This window comes from Anomaloglossus baeobatrachus, chromosome 12 (assembly GCF_048569485.1).
Source record: "Anomaloglossus baeobatrachus isolate aAnoBae1 chromosome 12, aAnoBae1.hap1, whole genome shotgun sequence".
Classification (NCBI taxonomy): domain Eukaryota; kingdom Metazoa; phylum Chordata; class Amphibia; order Anura; family Aromobatidae; genus Anomaloglossus; species Anomaloglossus baeobatrachus.
This window is the reverse complement of record NC_134364.1, coordinates 115945105-115966285: the sequence shown is the minus strand read 5'-3', so window position 1 is coordinate 115966285 and position 21181 is coordinate 115945105. Positions and strand designations below refer to the sequence as shown.

Genomic DNA, 21181 nt, shown 5'->3' with positions numbered 1-21181 from the left:
TAAAGATTGTGTACAAAAAAAAGTTGTCCATAACAACCAATCAAATACCAACTTTCATTTGCTCATAAGTGTGCTAAACTGTAAGAAGCAATTTGATTGGTTGTTCCATATACCGTTAATTCCGCCCATGTCATAAATCATGCATTATTCAGGCACCGCTTTCTGTCCGGCGTCACTTCCGACCGGGGCGGATTTAGTAGCCTTGGATAATAATAGCTGTGAAACAAATGAACCTTGTCGGGAGCGCGCTTAGTGGAGTTCTATTATAGCGGCGGCCAGTCTTCACTGAACCGAGGAACCGTGTTATTTGTGATTGTTGATAAAGCTTAATATTCAAAATAATAAAAAAAAAAATAATCTGTAAGCGGCGTATCGGCGTACGCGCGGGCACGGCTTGTCGGGGGCGCGCCTGAGGAGGGCGAGGAGTAGAGAGACGGGGAGATGTGACCGGAGGAGCTGCTTGTGTCCTCCGCCCTGAGGCAGGCGACATCCCTCTGCTGTCCGGGAGGAAACCACGGCGGCCACCATGGCGGACAAGGGGCGGCTGAGCTTCCCGGGGGCGCTGAACAGGCCGGTGCCCATGAACTTGTTTGCCACTTGGGAGATAGATGGCTCCAGCCCCAGCTGTATCCCCAGGTGAGTGCACAGCGGCGGCAGTAGTGTTCCTGCAATATACCCGTGTGTGGTGGGGGAGGGAATGTTTACATGTACAGGGTCTGTTTGTGGAGGGCACGGACATAAACATCCCCCCGACCACTACCCGGGGGCAGGATATCGGGGGATAGCTCCTATAGACAAACAGCAACTTTGTGAGTGCGACTGCCCAGCCATGACTGCAACTGTGGTGGTGGTCCATGGCTCTGGTGGCGACAGTTAAGGGCTCCAGTGGCAGCGATGATGGAGGGGGTGGAAGCGAGGGTCCCAGTGATGGGGGGTGTGAGGGTCCCAGTGATGGGGGGTGTGAGGGTTCCGGTGGCAGCGATGATGATGGAGGGGGGGGTCAGGGTTCCGGTGGCAGCGATGATGATGGAGGGGGTCAGGGTTCCGGTGGCAGCGATGATGATGGAGGGGGTCAGGGTTCCGGTGGCAGCGATGATGGAGGGGGGCGCCAGGGTTCCGGTGGCAGCGATGACGGAGGGGGGGGGGCGCCAGGGTTCCGGTGGCAGCGATGACGGAGGGGGGGGGGGCGCCAGGGTTCCGGTGGCAGCGATGATGGAGGGGGGGGGCAGGGTTCTGGTGGCAGCAATGATGATGGAGGGGGGGGGGCCAGGGTTCTGGTGGCAGCGATGATGATGGAGGGGGGGGGGGTCAGGGTTCCGGTGGCAGCGATGATGGAGGGGGGGGGTCAGGGTTCCGGTGGCAACGATGATGGGGGGGGGGGGGTCAGGGTTCCGGTGGCAGCGATGATGGAGGGGTGGGCGCCAGGGTTCCGGTGGCAGCGATGATGGAGGGGGGGGGCGCCAGGGTTCCGGTGGCAGCGATAATGGAGGGGGGGCGCCAGGGTTCCGGTGGCAGCGATGACTGAGGGGGGGGGGCAGGGTTCCGGTGGCCGCGATGATGGGGGGGCAGAGTTCCGATTGCAGCGATGATGGGGGGGGGGGGGCAGGGTTCCGGTGGCAGCGATGATTGGGGGGAGGGGGGGTGGCAGCGATGATGGGGGGGGGGGGGTGGGTGGCAGGGCTCCGGTGGCAGCGATGATGGAGGGAGGGGGTGGCAGGGTTCCGGTGGCAGCGATGATGGAGGGGGGGGGGGGCAGGGTTCCGGTGGCAGCGATGATGATGGGGGGGGGGGGGTGGCAGGGTTCCTGTGGCAGCGATGATGATGGGGGGGGGGGGTGGCAGGGTTCCTGTGGCAGCGATGATGATGGGGGGGGGGGGGGTGGCAGGGTTCCTGTGGCAGCGATGATGATGGGGGGGGGGGGGGGTGGCAGGGTTCCTGTGGCAGCGATGATGGAGGGGGGGGCAGGGTTCCGGTGGCAGCGATGATGGGGGGGGGGGGGGCAGGGTTCCGGTGGCAGCGATGATGGAGGGGGGGGGGGCGTGGCAGGGTTCCGGAGGCAGTGGTGGGGAGAGAGTGGGGGTCTGGGAGAGCTCCTGTACTGATCGGTGATGGCTCCAGTGGCGGCAGTCGGGGGATAGCTCCTCTGGTGGTGGGGGGTGAGCGGTGGTCTGGGAGAGTTGCTGTGGGGGAGGCGCGAGGGGGGGGGGGGGGGGGGGGGGGGGGCTCCAGTGGCAATCGGTGATGGCTCCAGTGGCGGCAGTCGGGGGATAGCTCCTCTGGTGGTGGGGGGTGAGCGGTGGTCTGGGAGAGTTGCTGTGGGGGAGGCGCGAGGGCTCCAGTGGCAATCGGTGATGGCTCCAGTGGCGGCAGTCGGGGGATAGCTCCTCTGGTGGTGGGGGGGTGAGCGGTGGTCTGGGAGAGTTGCTGTGGGGGAGGCGCGAGGGCTCCAGTGGCAATCGGGGAGGTCTCCAATGGCGGTAGTTGAGGACCCCTGTGGCGGTGATCAAGGTTGGCTTCAATGGCGGCGATTGGGGAGAGCTCCTGGGGGGGTGCAATTGGCGATCTGCGAGAGCTCCGGGGGGGGGTGCAATTGGCGATCTGGGAGAGCTCCTGGGGGGGGTGCAATTGGCGATCTGGGAGAGCTCCTGGGGGGGGTGCAATTGGCGATCTGGGAGAGCTCCTGGGGGGGGTGCAATTGGCGATCTGGGAGAGCTCCTGGGGGGGGGTGCAATTGGTGATCTGGGAGAGCTCCTGGGGGGGGTGCAATTGGTGATCTGGGAGAGCTCCTGGGGGGGGTGCAATTGGTGATCTGGGAGAGCTCCTGTGGTGGTTGGGGGAGGGCTCTACAGCGGCGGGGGGCTTTGTGAGGGCTTCTTGTGTGGTCAGGGAGGGCTCCAGTGGGAGGTGAGGGCTCATCCTTCTAGTTTTACCTGTAGAGGGATTATGATACTAAAAGGTGTCATTGTTTCCAGTTCCGCTCCGTACTTCCCAGTATGAGCCCATTTTAAAAAAAAAAAAAATAAAATCACATTGTGCAGAAATGAAATGCACAGTAATCTCTTCCCGTCATCTTATCGCTGTATGCATGGTTAAAAAAATAATAATTCAATAATTGAAAAATGTCCACACAGCAACTTTCCGTATGTCAAGGGGATGAGGGGGGGAGGGTCTCCATATGTATCGGATTGAAAACATACAGCACAAAAGTGGACGTGAGCACTCGCAGGGGGTGAAGACTTCTCATCGTTTCTTTTGAAGCTGTCACTTTCCTGTGCAGCTGCTGTTTATCGCCTCTGGAAAATGAAGATTTTGCAAAGTGACTATTACAATTACTTCCAAAGTGTACTAACAAAAGAAAATAATCCAACACAAGGTCTGCCGAGAGGATCCTGTATAAAATCCCATAAGACGCATTGGTGAGCGCAGCCCTGGCCGCGGTGGGCGATGTGTCCGTCCGCTCTGTCGTAGCCAGGGATGCCTTCTGTTACTACCTGTAGAGGGTCGGTCGCAGTCTCCAGCAGTCTTCTGTACTTTCCTGTACAGTGATCTGCTGGGGGATGTTTGAAACAATGTATCTAGTGATGGAGACAGCGGTTATAGGGTTTGTTAGGAATGTAAATGAGCGAAATGTGTCACTTTTTTGAGCGAAATGTGTCAGTTTTGGCCTTTGAACATCGGGGATCTGTCCCCCCATGGATTGCTAGATTTCAGGAGACAGCAGTCTTGCCCCTTTTCGTTGCTCAAATCTATGAATCGCCTTCATGCACATTTGTCGAGGTTTATCTGATTGAAGGGGGTGGGGGTGTTCTACTGTCATGTTATGTGAGGTGATATTTAAAGGGTCAGTTCCGTCCTCATTGGGTATTGTCAAATAGTTGGTTAATACAAGCGATTGTGCAATTTACTGCTTAGTAGAAATTTTCAGCCTTTCTTAAAGGGGTTGTACATTGCTCAGACAACTGCTTCTCAAACCTTATGTTTCCCCCCAGTAAAATAATATCTGTACTCTCCTCCGATGCCGGCGCTGTTTGAGCAGTTTTGACACTGCCTCCTCCTGGGGATCACTTGACGTTTTGTTGTGTGATTCCAGCAACCAATCAGCGCTTGCTTCACTGTCCTCCCCTACTGAAATAATTGTCATCCGGAGAATGTAAGAGGCCAGCAACAGCTCTCACTTCCTCCAGGTGTCTGGATTTGTCCAAAGGAGGGGAGGGTGAAGCCAGCATTGATTGGCTGCAAGGATCACATGACGTAATAATGTCACACAATCCCCAGGAGAAGGCACCTGCAACGAAAGTGATTATACATGTTGTTATTTTACATATAATGGTTGTTTGCATCGTGAACAACCCCTTTAAGATATTAACACTTTAGTTTACAGCTTGTTGCCTCAGAGACTGACCATTTGCACAGTCCCTTAAAGCTCTCTTCTATATTCTGAAGCTGCCCAGGAGCGCGTTATCTCCTAATCATGGGCAACGTCCGCCCAGTGCTTACAAACTAGACCGCAGCGGTGGTCGGTCTCCTAGGCAACAAGCGCAAAACAAAAGAAAAATGTCAATATCTGAAGAGAGTCAACACGTTTTAATAAGCAGTAAATTGCAAAGGTGCTCGTTTTTACAAGCTCTATCCAACAATACCCATTTGTGAAGATGGAAAGAACCCTTTAAGGATGCACTTACTCTTTATAAATGCCCAAGTTGTTTCCTTATTATATATACAGAAGGATTTCTGTTATCACAATATTATACAATGTTTCTTCAATATCCAAAATATTGGAATGTGTCTATTGCAACAAGCCTTGCGGGAAGGAACTACCGGAGCTCACCGAGTATGGAGGTTTACAGATAGTCCTGCAAATTAGTCTGTGTTTTGCAAGAGGGTGATCTCACACCTAGAAGTCTATTTTTGACGCTTCAATGTGCTTAAACAGAACCACAGATAAGAGCCAAAAACTCATCTACAGGTTCCTGTTTCGGGGAATGTACCCCTCATCAGTGTAAAGCGCACAAGAAGCCAGAATTTGATTTGTGCTGATGAGGGGCAAACAGCCCGACACAGGCATCTGTAGACAGGTCTTATGGAATGGATCCGTATTTTGGTTTTGCATGTAAATTCTGTTTCCGAATGGGTAAATGGACATAGCTATACAGAAGTTAGTACACCCCCAGAAATGTGCACACGTATAGAAAGAAATCCTCTGTGGATTTTGTTGTGGTTCCTCAGCATAAATTTGCATGTGCTAAATGCAGTTATGCAAAAGGGGTTAAAGCCATAAAAATAGCCATATAAAGGAGGAAACTGGAAGCCACAAGTTCAATGACACCGGCCCCGGTCTGGAGCGCTGTACTTGCCGATCCCTAGTTCTCATGGGTTTGGGCTCTTTTTTTTGATTTATTGCGCTGACTTGTTTTGCAGGGCAAAGTGCACGCAGTCCCAGCGATAAGCACGGTTTGGTGGTGCTGGGAGTTGTAGTTTCAGGATGGCTGCAGGCTGCGCAGCGCTGGAGAAGACGATTGCTCCACGCCTTGAGACACAAGACGATTAGTCCGAAAGGAATATGGGGGGGAGAGAAATTCATGTGTGGAGCAGGGATTTGTCTCATGTGAATATCTAGGGGATTATTAATGACTGCGCATAAGCCCCACAGCCAGCTGTGACCTGTGCGAGCGCAGGTATAAATACCCTAAAGAGAGGATTATGGGATAGAGGAGACCTTGGCAGCCAGCTTGTGTGATAATCAAGTGATCACCCTGCACGGTAGCACCGGAACATATCGGGATAATGCCTCCGGGCCGTGCTGCTGCAGGCCGGGCCGGGGAAATAAGTGGTCTGACCAGTTCAGTTTAGCTGCGGTGACGGATCAGCACTGTGGAAAGCGTCCTTTATAGAGTCCACAGGTAGAGATGACAGACTGATCCGTAGCCGTGCACGCTCGCCTGCAGGAAGCCCAGCGAACAGTCACATATTTGCAAAAAGATTGCAGCAAATAAAGGGTATTCATTGGTAAGGAATAAGTTATATACAGACTGGTGTATACTTATTCATAGTTGCTTTGTAAAAGGCCATCTATCACCAGAGTTTTTCTTTCCCCCTATCACAGAGTAACATGATGTAGGGGCAGAGACCCAGATTCCTGCAATGCATCACTTAGGCTGCTTCCACACATCAGTTTTTCGGTGTCAGGCACAATCCGGCGAATTGCGGATAAAATGGGTCCGGCGTCCGATCAGTTTTATTCCCCATAGACTTGTATTAGCGCCGGATTGTGCCAGATGGCCTTGCGTCGCATGTGGCATCCGCCAGATCTGGTGAAATTTCTTCGTCAGGACGCAGCAGGGAACGTTTTTTGTCTCCGGCAAAAAAACGGACCACGCCAAATTGTATAATGGAAGCCTATGGGCGCCGGATCCATCGTCATCTTGCATATGACGGAATCCAATGACGGATCCGTTTTTTTTAACTGAGCATGCTCAGTATCACTATGGATCTGTCAAAAAGAACGGAAGGAACGCATGGAAAAAAAATGATGACAGATCCCTTTTTTTTTCGCCGGATCGTGCCTGATGGCAAAAAACTGATGTGTGAAAGCAGCCTTACCAGACTGCAGTTTTAATACAATATATATATATAATAATATATATATATAACTCCGCCCACACCACTGACTGGCTGCTTTTGGTATACACTGTGCATACGCAGAAAGATGCCAGTTAGTGCTGAGGTCAGGGTTAGGGCTCACTCACACTTGCGCTATTTTGACGCAAACGGAATCCGTCACTAATGTAGTACCGTAAGTTCATTTATTTACAGTGGAAGCGCGACATCGTGTGGACACAAGTGGGTACTGCATGACACACACACGCGCCATAGTAACGCGCTTCCACTGTAAATAAATGAACTGTACTACATTAGTGACGGATTCCGTTTGCGTTAAAATAGCGCAAGTGTGAAACTAGTCATATATACAGTTCGTGAATATGGAGGACTACCTGGCCGCAGGCGCGTTTCTATTCTTTAGCGCATTGACTTTTTAGTGGCTTCATACTTTTAAAAAGCCGGCTGAAGACACTGCCTCAGGTGACTAGTCCCTGCCCGAGGGTGCACTTTTCCGTCTCCGTTTTTGATGCTCTGTTAGGCCGCGCTCACATCAGCGGTGTTTTGCCGCAAAACAGGATCCGTCACAAATGCGTTTCAGTTCCATTAATTTCCAATGGACACACGGCAAGATGCGGTCACATGCGGTTGCATGCGTCATACACAACCACATGTGACCGCATCTTGCCGCAAGTCTATTGGAAATGAATGCAACTGAAACTCATTTGTGATGTATCCGGTTTTGCGGCAAAATACTGCTGATGTGAGCGCGGCCTAACTTACCACCCTCTGTGTGTGAGTGGATGGTGCTTCTTCCCCAGCATTCTGCCAGCACTATAGGTCCCCTTGTGACTCTTGCATCACCCGGCACGGCCGCACACTCTCCGGACAGAAGTGCCTCAGCTGCATGGAAATACATGCAGCGGAGGCGCTCCGGTCAGGAGAGTGTGCACGCTCTGGTCAGGAGTGTGTGCCGGGTGATGCGATGCACACTCCGGTCAGGCGAGTGTGTGCCGGGTGATGCGATGCACACTCCGGTCAGGCGAGTGTGTGCCGCGTGATGCGATGCACACTCCGGTCAGGCGAGTGTGTGCCGCGTGATGCGATGCACACTCCGGGTGATGCGATGCACACTCCGGTCAGGCGAGTGTGTGCCGGGTGATGCGATGCACACTCCGGTCAGGCGAGTGTGTGCCGGGTGATGCGATGCACACTCCGGTCAGGCGAGTGTGTGCCGGGTGATGCGATGCACGCTCCGGTCAGGCGAGTGTGTTCCGGGTGATGCGATGCACGCTCCGGTCAGGCGAGTGTGTGCCGGGTGATGCGATGCACGCTCCGGTCAGGCGAGTGTGTGCCGGGTGATGCGATGCACGCTCCGGTCAGGCGAGTGTGTGCCGGGTGATGCGATGCACGCTCCGGTCAGGCGAGTGTGTGCCGGGTGATGCGATGCACGCTCCGGTCAGGCGAGTGTGTGCCGGGTGATGCGATGCACGCTCCGGTCAGGCGAGTGTGTGCCGGGTGATGCGATGCACGCTCCGGTCAGGCGAGTGTGTGCCGGGTGATGCGATGCACGCTCCGGTCAGGCGAGTGTGTGCCGGGTGATGCGATGCACGCTCCGGTCAGGCGAGTGTGTGCCGGGTGATGCGATGCACGCTCCGGTCAGGCGAGTGTGTGCCGGGTGATGCGATGCACGCTCCGGTCAGGCGAGTGTGTGCCGGGTGATGCGATGCACGCTCCGGTCAGGCGAGTGTGTGCCGGGTGATGCGATGCACGCTCCGGTCAGGCGAGTGTGTGCCGTGCCGGGTGATGCGATGCACGCTCCGGTCAGGCGAGTGTGCGCCGTGCCGGGTGATGCGATGCACGCTCCGGTCAGGAGAGTGTGCGCCGTGCCGGGTGATGCGATGCACGCTCCGGTCAGGAGAGTGTGCGGCCGTGCCGGGTGATGCGATGCACGCTCCGGTCAGGAGAGTGTGCGGCCGTGCCGGGTGATGCGATGCACGCTCCGGTCAGGAGAGTGTGCGGCCGTGCCGGGTGATGCGATGCACGCTCCGGTCAGGAGAGTGTGCGGCCGTGCCGGGTGATGCGATGCACGCTCCGGTCAGGAGAGTGTGCGGCCGTGCCGGGTGATGCGATGCACGCTCCGGTCAGGAGAGTGTGCGGCCGTGCCGGGTGATGCGATGCGAGACTCACACGAGTCACGTGCAAGTGGAACTCCGGCCTTACTTTGTGGCTCTATGGCTAGACATTGATTGCACCTGACAACAGGCAGCGGACAGTAAATAGCATGAAAAGGAGACCTTTAAAGGGATTTTTCAGAAGGAAGCAACATAATTTATAAGTAGTGATTTGCAGATCTTACACCCAGCAGTGATGATGGTTATAGTGCCGTCTATACCGTGGCGCAGTCACTCCTGGCCGCAGCAGGTAAGTGGCAGGCAGCAATATAAAATGCAGCCTCTCACTGGCGGGTCTGGTTTCAATCAGTGCCCAAAGCTGCTCCTTATTATCCCAGCCAGTGCCTCCCGTGACCGGTCCCCTTTAATTATTTCCAGAGGATGAGAATCTGCCATTCTTGTGACGGTCACACGTACGTGTCTCATTCCAAAAGGCTTCAAATGCATCAATATCACTAAAGTGTTCCATCGACTGCTCCGAAGAAAGACGGGGGCCGGGAAGTCCCAAAAATCTTCTGTGTCTGCGTACTGGAGGTGGTGCCATGTCAGGGGTGAGAGCCACATTCTGGCCAATCCTGCAAACTGCACACCTGCCAACACTGGGGAATCCTGACAGTGTGCAATGCACACACTGTGAGGATTCATTGAGTGACTGCAGACTTGTAGCAAAAGACAAGATGTGATTGCAATTTCCAGTTTTATGCAGGTACTTACTGAGATGGGAGTACTGCTTTTAACGCTTCCCAACAATACGGTAGGACATATCATTACCTCCTATGCCAGGCGCATGAACAGTGCCCGCACCAGACCAGGCAGATGCAGGCTTAATATCAGAATATCAGGAATCTGGATCTTCTTTGCTCTCTGTGGCGTTTCAGAGAAAATATATACTTTAAATATCCTTCCGGTGATTTCAGACACAAAACTAGTCCGGCTCTGCCCAGCGCCGCTCCGGGTAATTGACAGGAGAGACCTTTAAGGTTCTCTTAAAGTCAATTGAGGTAAGTGATTGGGTTTATATAAGGAGGGTTGGATAACACGGAATCTATAGGTCTTCAGAGGTCAGCCTTTTTATACTGGCACTAGTTAATCTCAAGGAAGGTATTACCACCCTAAGGCAGCAGACAGCTCCTTGGATCAATATTTCCCTTCATGCAGTTTCTGTGGATAGAAGATTGTGATATGTCAGATCCAATTGTACTGGTTCTCTCGGCCGCGCCAATCCAGATCATTACTGCCCACCATAATAGGGACATGGCGGCTGTATCCCATATTGGCATGATAGTGCTGACTCGGTTCATATGGGGTAACAGTGTAAATGGAAAATAAAGGTAGACGCTGTATATGGCTGTATAACATCAGATGTTTTCTTAGTCGCACATTAGAGGTGTCTCAGGGGTGCTGCATTCCTGAATAATTTACCATTACAACCTGCCGCGCAGTAGGTGAGCAGCCTCCTAATATCCTCCTGGAGGGATGCGCCCGTCCTCGTCAGGCAGCTGCCTGCTGTAACCTGTCCCCTTCCCTGACATCTGCTGCATCTCTCCAGCTGTCAATTACTGTCCACATGCTGATAATGACCCGAATACTGGATGAATGTTAACGCTAGTGATTTAATATTACGCTTCAACTTGGGCCCTCATTGAATTTGGCCCTCACTAAAGTATTGCCTTTTTGACCTTTTATAATTTTTCTTTTTATTTAATTATATGGTATTTGATTACTATTTTTAATTATATTTTTAAGTGTGTGTATAATATATATATATGTGTGTGTGTATATATGGTGTGTGTGTGTGTGTGTGTGTATGTATATATATATGTATGTATATATATATATATATATATATATATATATTGCATTATTTGTTGTATTACTATATACTGCGTGTATGCATTTATACGTGTGTGTGTATGTATATGTGTGTGTGTGTATGTATATATATATATATATATATATATATATATATATATATATATATTATACACACACACATATACATACACACACACACACACACGTATAAATGCATACATGCAGTATATAGTAATACAACAAATAATGCAATATATATATATATATATATATATATATATAATTATATAATTATACACATACATACACATATACACACACTATATAGTAATACAACAAAATGCATAAAAAAAGTATATATATAATATATTTTTTGTATGCATTTTGTTGTATTACTATATACAGTGTGTGTGTGTATATATATATATATATATATATATATATATATATATATATATATATATATATATATATATATATTACACATTTTATGCATTATTTGTTGTATTACCATATACTGTGTGTATTTATGTATGTGTATGTATGTAATGTGTGTGTGTGTGTATATATATTTTTTGAATGCATTTTGTTGTATTATAGTACTCTATACAGTTTGTGTGTATGTATGTGTATGTATGTGTATATATATTATGCATTATTTGTTGTATTATATATATTATAATTTTATTTATATTTATTTTATATATATTTTATTTATTGTATTATATTTAACATTATATTACATTATATATATATATTTTTTCTAGTGCTATTATTTTTACTGGTATTGGTATTTTTTTTTATTGTGTTTTAGCATTTTTTTAAAGCATTTATTTTTTATTTGCATCAACCTTTTTTAAAAAATGGCGCACATAGCTCATATATTGTGCACAAAATATAAGCAGGTTACTTTTTGTTTCCCGAACCATATTTACCGCTAAAATGTGCGCAGAATTTCCAGACGAACATAATATCATTCCAAGGGGTGACAATATATTACTTTTTGCTCCAAAGTTTTGAGCCGTTTTCAAAAGTTTCAATTGATGAATCAACCGAAAAACATCTGGAAACTGGGAAACCTCAACCACAACTATGAACATGTAAGAAACAAAAGCACAAAACAGGGACACAAAATAAACTTTAAAAAAGGTGCATCTAGAAATGACAGACTGGAAAAAAAGTGCCATAAACACTAATAAATCGGCCGTCCGTTTATTATTTGTGCCTTTGATGATCTTCCTTTGTTCTTGGTAATTTCATGATTACGCAGGTAAATGACTCGTAAAGGTGAAGGAGCGATGGATGACTCCTTGTATCTGACCCGTGTCACTGGGACTTCACCCACAGAGATGTCCAGGCTCAGATAGTAAGGGGCTTCCAGGGGAAACAATCATCCCTAAATAAGCATTGACGTCTCCGGGACATCCCCTTTAATTTATCCTTTAATTTTTTATTATAAATTGTTGTTTTTTTTTAATTTTTATTTCTTTTCTAATTACTGACGCCAGCTGTATATACCATGCAAGTGTCTTTTAGGTAAACTTCTTTTAAAGAGGTTTTGCTAGAATATGACTTGTTTGTATTTTCTCCAAATTGTGGGGCATTTTTTTTCCCCATAGCTTGATGTTTATTTAAAGAAAAACAAAATTGGTTATCTTGTAAGTTTCATACTAGCCACTAGGATTATTTTAGATACATACTTTGTTTTTTTGTTTTCTTTGTGTTTATTGCAGGCTCATTATCATCAGAGGCAGGATTTTATTAACAAATAATACCTTTGGTCACTCGGGATCCACCAATCACACAGGGCATTGTCACAGACCTTGATTAATGGGGCCATATTCACCGCACACCAACGCGGTTTTTTACTCATGGATACTTTTAGACACTTCTCTGGATTTTAACGTGATTTTTGGATTGGATTTCAAGATCACTGCTCCCTTCATAGTGAGCTTTGCACACACTCATTAGATGCTTTAGTGTAAATGATAGGGTCTGAGTCTGTTCATTGGTGCTAATGTACATGTGCATTTCCTAAAACAGGAAGTTAGTGTAAAATAGGTGTAAAAATTGTAAGTCTTTGATTATTTTTTTTATTAATAAAGAGGGAAAAATTGCTAAAATAGAAGTTTAGCACAAAAACCTGATTTGGATGCATTCTCTTTAAACCCTATAAGCTCCAGTTTTACGTAGCTGCCTGCAAATGCTGTAGACTTTCTAGGCGTGGTATATACGACACGGCCCCTGCACGTCACCTTTCCTGGCAATCACTTGGATCAGATGTAAATGGTTTATATCCCGTGACCTATAGGTTTCTATGGCCCTGACCTCCGTGTGGCGTGAAAGCGTCTGAGTCCTCCGCACATAACCCGTGGTGACCCGTGTGATCGCGCCCTCTCAGTAATGCACATTTGTCTCATCTGCGGCCTCAAAATAGATATAGACCACCAACCTAAATGTTATCATTTTATGGGGGGGAGAAAAAACCCTTCCATTAATAATTGATACTCTGAGGCGAGCGTCACGCTTCCCTACTGAACTTGTAAATTATGTATGAACGAAAGTGCAAAGAAGCTTTCGCTAATTTAAATAGCCTCTTGCTGATCTTATGGTTATTACGCTTTTAATTAGCTTAACCCTTGCATTGCTTTACACCCTATGGACTAACAGTCTTCTTTTTTATTTTTTATTTTCCCTCCTTTTTTTCTGCTCTTTTGTCCCCCTTTTTCCCTTTTCTTCTCCCCCTTTTTCCCTTTTCTTCTCCCCCTTTTTCCCTTTTCTTCTCCCCCTTTTTCCCTTTTCTTCTCCCCCTTTTTCCCTTTTCCTCTCCCCCTTTTTCCCTTTTCCTCTCCCCATTTTTTCCCTTTTCCTCTCTCCCTTTTTCCCCCTTTTCCTCCCTCCCTTTTTTCCTCTCTTCCTTTTTTCCCCTTTTCCTCTCTCCCTTTTTTTCCCTTTTCCTCTCTCCCTTTTTTTCCCTTTTCCTCTCTCCCTTTTTTTCCCTTTTCCTCTCTCCCTTTTTCCCTTTTCCTCTCTCTCTTTTTCCCTTTTCCTCTCTCTCCCTTTTTTTCCCCTTTTCCTCTCTCCCTTTTTTTTCCCTTTTCCTCTCTCCCTTTTTTTTCCCTTTTCCTCTCTCTCTCCCTTTTTTCCCCTTTTCCTCTCCCTTTTTCCCCTTTTCCTCTCTCCCTTTTTTCCCCTTTTCCTCTCTCCCTTTTTTCCCCTTTTCCTCTCTCCCTTTTTTCCCCTTTTCCTCTCTCCCTTTTTTCCCCTTTTCCTCTCTCCCTTTTTTCCCCTTTTCCTCTCTCCCTTTTTTCCCCTTTTCCTCTCTCCCTTTTTCCCCCTTTTCCTCTCCCTTTTTTCCCCCTTTTCCTCTCCCTTTTTTCCCCCTTTTCCTCTCTCCCTTTTTTCCCCTTTTCCTCTCTCCCTTTTTTCCCCTTTTCCTCTCTCCCTTTTTTCCCCTTTTCCTCTCTCCCCTTTTTTCCCCTTTTCCCCTTTTCCTCTCTCCCCTTTTTTTCCCCTTTTCCCCTTTTCCTCTCTCCCCTTTTTTTCCCCTTTTCCTCTCTCCCCTTTTTTTCCCCTTTTCCTCTCTCCCCTTTTTTTCCCCTTTTCCTTTCTTCCTTTTTTCCCTCCCTTCTCAGTATAGTACTATTCCTTGCAGCGGCTAGGTGATGTTTCCCACTATGTGCCCATACGGTGGGTACATCAACCTCCAGATTTTCCTCTGTATATGTTGGGAGATTTTCCCAGGGAATATATTGGACAGACTAATCCGTGATGTGAATATAGCCCATATCCTCACATAGTGACTTTTGTTAGTGTTTTGCTAGCTGCTGTCTTCTCCTTGCTCCGGATCCCATTTCCTAAGGTTATACAGGGTAGATCTTCTCGATGAGGAGCACTGAACTGTAATTACATTTTCTCTAATCGACAGTGATCCAGGTTTGGTGTCAGTTTTTCAATTTGACACTGTAGTTAAGCTGGGAGAAAATGCTGAATGCTCTGGATATAACAGTGACTTTCCAATGTTCGCTGTGTTTTTTGTGTTTTTTTTTTTTTTTATGGTATCACCCCCCCCCCCCCCCCCCCCCAAAAAAAAACCAACCCTTTTTCATCATTGCAGATTTTTTTCAACACTTGTAGCGGTATTTACTGTAGGTGACCCTGTAAAATCATACCTCTGCTATACACCGTGTGCAGAATTATTAGGCAGGTTGTATTTTAGAGGATTTTTTTGTATTATTGATCAACAACTATGTTCTCAATCAACGCAAAAGACTCATAAATATCACAGCTTAATATTTTTGGCAGTTGGAGTGGGTTTTTTTTTTTAGATTTGGCTATCTTAGGAGGATATCTGTGCAGGTAACTATTACTGTGCAGAATTATTAAGCAACTTAATAAAAACCAAATCTATTCCCATCTCACTTGTTTATTGTCACCAGGTAAACCAATATAACTGCACAAAATTTAGAAATAAACATTTCTGACATGCAAAAACAAAACCCAAAGAAATTAGTGACCAATATCGCCCCCTTTCTTTCTGATGACACTCAGCAGCGACCATCCATAGATTCTGTCATTGCTTGATCTGTTTACGATCCACATTGCGTGCAGCAGCCACCACAGCCTCCAGACACTGCTCCCAGAGGTGACTGTTTACCATCCCTGTAGATCTCACATTTTATGAGAGACCACTGGTTCTCTATGGGGTTCAGATCAGGTGAACAAGGGGGCCATGTCATTATTTTTTCATCTTTTATACCTTTACTGGCCGGCCACGCTGTGGAGTAGTTGGATGCATGTGATGGAGCATTGTCCTGCATGAAAATGTTTTTCTTGAACGATACCGACTTCTTCCTGTACCACTGCTTGAAGAAGTTGTCTTCCAGAAACTGGCAGTAGGTCTGGGAGTTGAGCTTCACTCCATCCTCAACCCGAAAAGATCCCACAAGTTGATCTTTGATGATCCCAGCCCACACCAGTGCCCACCTCCACCTTGCTGGCGTCTGAGCCGGAGTGGAGCTCTCTGCCCTTTACTGATCCAGCCTCTGGCCCATCCATCAAGAGTCACTCTCATTTCATCAGTCCATAAAACCTGTGAAGAATCAGTCTTAAGATATTTCTTGGCCTAGTCTTGAGGTTTTATCTTCTGTTTCTTGGTCAGAGGTGGTGGTTTTTCAGTCTTCCTTACCTTGGCCATGTCCCTGAGTATGGCACACCTTGTGCTTTTTGATACTCCAGTAACGTTGCAGCTCTGAAATATGGACAAACTGGTGGCAAATGGCATCTTGGCAGCTTCACGCTTGATTTTCCTCAATTCATGGGCAGTTATTTTGCGCCTTTTTTTGCCCAAAACGCTTCTTGCGACTCTGTTGGCTATTTGCCATGAAATGCAATGGCAAAGATGATCACGCTGCAAAAGGTTTGGCAATTTCCAGACTGCTGCATCCCTCTGCAAGACATCTCACAATATGGACTTTTCAGAACCCGCCAAATCTCTCTTCTGACCCATTTTGTCAAAGGAAAGGAAGTTGCCTAATAATTAAGCACCCCTTATATAGGGTGTTGATGTCATTACACCGCACCCCTCCTCATTACAGAGATGCACGTCACCTGATTTACTTCATTGGTAGTTGGCTCTCAGCCTATACAGCTTGGAGTAGGAAGACATGTATAAAAAGTGTCATGTGATCACAATACTCATTTGCCTAATAATTCTGCACACAGTGTAGATGTTAGTTGTTTAGTTGCCATAAAAAATATGTATTGTGAAAGCCAATAAGGGGGCTTTAGTGCACCTATGGTGTGGCCAAGAGCTTCATTTAAATAAATAAGTGGCTCCACACTGACACTGCAGCACTTGTGGTGTCTCATCGCTGACTGCAGTCTGCAGTACAGTACATTATTTAAAGGGAATCTGTCAGCAGGGTTTTGCTATGATATAGTGGCTGAATTCCTGATTACAGTGGAGTGTAACTGTTTTGCCATTTCAATAAAATCAGTGTTTTATTAGATTATCACTACATGACCAAGTGTCTTGTACATCGGGTTGACCACGTCGTGTAACCCCGCCCCTCCTATGATCAGCAACTTTCTGCCTATGCACAAGGTACACAGCTACCAATCACTGATATGTGCGGGGCTACACACAGCTGAGCATTCTGAGCACTGCTAAATCTGCGGCAGATAAAACAATTATGAAAATGACAGCCATAAGTAAGTCATATATATCTGGAATGGAATCAGGGGTCTCGGCCCTTAAATCATGCTGCTATCACATTATATAGCAAAAACATGCTGACAGGTTCCCTTTAGGAGGGCAGTGTCGTCTTTCACCTTAAGCAACCGGCTGCTCCTTATCCTCCTGGAATTCTGCGTAGTGTGGAACAGTGACTGACCGGTCAGCTGCTTATGTAGGCTGTTAGCTTGGTGCACTCTGCCATGCTGCAAGCAGGGGCAACTTAACCCCTTTTTGCAAGCAGGGGCAGCTTGGCCCCTTTTTGCAAGCAGGGGTAGCTTGGCCCCTTTTTGCAAGCAGGGGTAGCTTGGCCCCTTTTTGCAAGCAGGGGTAGCTTGGCCCCTTTTTGCAAGCAGGGGTAGCTTGGCCCATTTTTGCAAGCAGGGGCAGCTTGGCCCCTTTTTGCAAGCAGGGGCAGCTTGGCCCCTTTTTGCAAGCAGGGGTAGCTTGGCCCCTTTTTGCAAGCAGGGGTAGCTTGGCCCCTTTTTGCAAGCAGGGGTAGCTTGGCCCCTTTTTGCAAGCAGGGGTAGCTTGGCCCCTTTTTGCAAGCAGGGGTAGCTTGGCCCCTTTTTGCAAGCAGGGGCAGCTTGGCCCCTTTTTGCAAGCAGGGGCAGCTTGGCCCCTTTTTGCAAGCAGGGGCAGCTTGGCCCCTTTTTGCAAGCAGGGGCAGCTTGGCCCCTTTTTGCAAGCAGGGGCAGCTTGGCCCCTTTTTGCAAGCAGGGGCAGCTTGGCCCCTTTTTGCAAGCAGGGGCAGCTTGGCCCCTTTTTGCAAGCAGGGGCAGCTTGGCCCCTTTTTGCAAGCAGGGGCAGCTTGGCCCATTTTTGCAAGCAGGGGCAGCTTGGCCCCTTTTTGCAAGCAGGGGCAGCTTGGCCCCTTTTTGCAAGCAGGGGCAGCTTGGCCCCTTTTTGCAAGCAGGGGCAGCTTGGCCCCTTTTTGCAAGCAGGGGCAGCTTGGCCCCTTTTTGCAAGCAGGGGCAGCTTGGCCCCTTTTTGCAAGCAGGGGCAGCTTGGCCCTTTTTTGCAAGCAGGGGCAGCTTGGCCCTTTTTTTGCAAGCAGGGGCAGCTTGGCCCTTTTTTTGCAAGCAGGGGCAGCTTGGCCCTTTTTTTGCAAGCAGGGGCAGCTTGGCCCTTTTTTTGCAAGCAGGGGCAGCTTGGCCCTTTTTTTGCAAGCAGGGGCAGCTTGGCCTTTTTTTTGCAAGCAGGGGCAGCTTGGCCCTTTTTTTGCAAGCAGGGGCAGCTTGGCCCTTTTTTTGCAAGCAGGGGCAGCTTGGCCCTTTTTTTGCAAGCAGGGGCAGCTTGTGTGTTCAAGCACTTTGCTTTTTTGACAATCCCTCTAGTGACTATTCGTGGCTGCTCTCGTATATTTTGGGTTTCTAAAATTGCTATATAATAAGCTTGTGTTCCTGTTTATTGCACGTTCTGTTCTCTGGTTTATTAGTTATCCAATAAGTGGTGTAGAATAATCCTGCTATATCTCTGCAGGGACGTGTATGTGCCTGCACGGCCTGTATCATGGAATCTATCCTGAGATGAATGCACAGAAAATGTACATTGCAGGCATTTGGATCCTATATAAAGTTCTCGCAGCCGCCTCCTCGCACTCACGCACTTGGGAATGCGAGTTGATATTCCGGAATGCGGCTTAGACGAGTACATTCCAGCACATGGAACAAAGGCGCTCCGGCCCGACCTCGCTACCTCCAATTCAATGTTCTTCCCATGCTTTTCAGAGAAGTAGGATTTGGCCGCCAAGCTTAAAAGGGGCATATTGTATGAGCTGTCAGTACAAGGAATGAATGAAATGCTGAGGATGTGGATTCACTTTCCTTAAAGGGTTTTTTTTTCCAGTTCTTTTGGGTATTTTAGAAACACAACCATAGTGTCCACGATCCCCCTTTCTTCTTCTGTCGATCGCTGGTTTGTTTTTAATCCTTGATTTGTTTATTGCTTCATAATGATCTCAATAAAGTGTACTTATTATGATACTCCACGTCAGAAACACTTTATAATCAGATTTGGAACGTTTACACTAATTCTTGCCAGTTCCTCAGTGTCCCTCCTCCCTGCTGAGATCTCAAGCTCCTCAGTACAGAATGCAGCTGTCAGTCAAGCTGGGTGGGTCACAATTTTCCTGGTGTTCTTTATTTTTTTTTTTTAAATTTTACACTCCATCTCTGCACATTTAGGCTATGTGCACACGGGATTCTGTACCCGCGGATTTTGCTGCGAAAAACCTGGGGATTTATCTGGATTTTCTAGATAAATCCGCAGGTTTTAGCAAGTACAGACGCTCCCCAGGTTATCCTGTGGGACATGGGGAGTGCTGTGTCCATGCTGCGGTATGTGCGGCTGCAGAATATGCTGCGGATGTGCCGCAGCCGCACGTAACGGCATGTCAATTATTTCTGCGGAAATACCTGCGGAATTCCCGCTCCTCCACTATGGAGATAGAGGCCGGGACTTCCGCAGGTAAGCCACATGAATGTCCGCAGGTTTACCGCAGATATATTTTGCTGGAATCCTGCATCTATGGATAGCTGCGGATTCCGGGAAACCTGTGGACATACCCGTGGAAATATCCACAGGTGCGATCTCCCGTGGGCACATAGCCTTAGCCTGTTTGACAGCTGATCAGTGTCCCTCCTCCCTGCTGCAGAGATCTCCCTGCTCAGTACAAGCTGCAGCCATCAGTCAGGCTAGGCAAGTCACTCTCTAAACCTGGATTTATGGAATGATCCTATTAATATCAGCATTATACAGCCCATTTAATTGTGACATGCTCTTTCACAGTAAGTACACCAGCCTCATCAGGTCTTATTGTGTATCTTGAAATCTGGTGACAGATCTCCTTGTGGATCTTGACTGTGTATGATTGTCCTTGCTGTGGGTAGCACATTTGCAGAGCCAGGCCATTATTGGTGACATTTTATAGAAAGTCAGCTACTGTTTTTGGTTAATTTAGTTCAAAGTGGATTTTCCACCCAGCGCATGTGGACATACCCGTCCCTCAGTATAGATGCAGTGACACCCTAGGTAAGAAGTGCTATTCCAGTCCTGGCAAGCCGCCCCTGGTGTTGGCACGAAAAATATAAACAAAGCTGCATGAAGCAGTGGCCCTGCCAGTATCTGAGCCAGCGGGGACGTAGTGGTGTGAGCAGGGGAGCCTGTGTGCAGAGGGAGGAGGCAGCTGCAGGTTATACTGTTGTCACCTAATTACAGATGGCAGAACTAGAGATTTTGAAAGCGTGTTCACATCCGGGAAAGTCAGTCTGATATTCTGGATCGAGGCATTTCAGAGAATGGGTCCAGCACGAGAGAAGTCCTGCACAGTGGGGTAAGAGCAGTAGAGAAGTCCTGCACAGTGGGGTAAGAGCAGTAGAGAAGTCCTGCACAGTGGGGTAAGAGCAGTAGAGAAGTCCTGCACAGTGGGGTAAGAGCAGTAGAGAAGTCCTGCACAGTGGGGTAAGAGCAGTAGAGCAGTCCTGCACAGTGGGGTAAGAGCAGTAGAGCAGTCCTGCACAGTGGGGTAAGAGTAGTAGAGAAGTCCTGCACAGTGGGGTAAGAGCAGTAGAGCAGTCCTGCACAGTGGGGTAAGAGCAGTAGAGCAGTCCTGCACAGTGGGGTAAGAGCAGTAGAGAGGTCCTGCACAGTGGGGTAAGAGCAGTAGAGAAGTCCTGCACAGTGGGGTAAGAGCAGTAGAGAAGTCCTGCACAGTGGGGTAAGAGCAGTAGAGAAGTCCTGCACAGTGGGGTAAGAGCAGTAGAGAAGTCCTGCACAGTGGGGTAAGAGCAGTAGAGAGGTCCTGCACAGTGGGGTAAGAGCAGTAGAGAAGTCCTGGACAGTGGGGTAAGAGCAGTAGAGAAGTCCTGCACAGTGGGGTAAGAGCAGTAGAGAAGTCCTGCACAGTGGGGTAAGAGCAGTAGAGAAGTCCTGCACAGTGGGGTAAGAGTAGTAGAGAAGTCCTGCACAGTGGGGTAAGAGTAGTAGAGAAGTCCTGCACAGTGGGGTAAGAGCAGTAGAGAAGTCCTGCACAGTGGGGTAAGAGCAGTAGAGAAGTCCTGCACAGTGGGGTAAGAGCAGTAGAGAAGTCCTGCACAGTGGGGTAAGAGCAGTAGAGAAGTACTGCACAGTGGGGTAAGAGCAGTAGAGAGGTCCTGCACAGTGGGGTAAGAGCAGTAGAGAAGTCCTGGACAGTGGGGTAAGAGCAGTAGAGAAGTCCTGCACAGTGGGGTAAGAGCAGTAGAGAAGTCCTGCACAGTGGGGTAAGAGCAGTAGAGAAGTCCTGCACAGTGGGGTAAGAGCAGTAGAGAAGTACTGCACAGTGGGGTAAGAGCAGTAGAGAAGTCCTGCACAGTGGGGT

General features: G+C 48.3%; 1 protein-coding gene across 4 annotated transcripts in view; it reads left to right on the top strand.

Moving 5' to 3' along the window:
* The first annotated feature begins 223 nt into the window (after positions 1–223).
* The window catches only part of PACS2 (phosphofurin acidic cluster sorting protein 2), a 161039-nt gene continuing 140081 nt past the window's right edge, over positions 224–21181 (top strand). For 2 of the 4 annotated variants that reach the window (XM_075329494.1, XM_075329493.1), the window contains exon 1: positions 224–636. In XM_075329494.1, coding sequence (XP_075185609.1) covers positions 527–636 — 110 coding nt within the window. In that variant the 5' untranslated portion in view covers positions 224–526. The remainder of the gene's footprint in view (positions 637–21181) is intronic. The other 2 variants (XM_075329496.1, XM_075329495.1) reach the window with 1 other exon arrangement.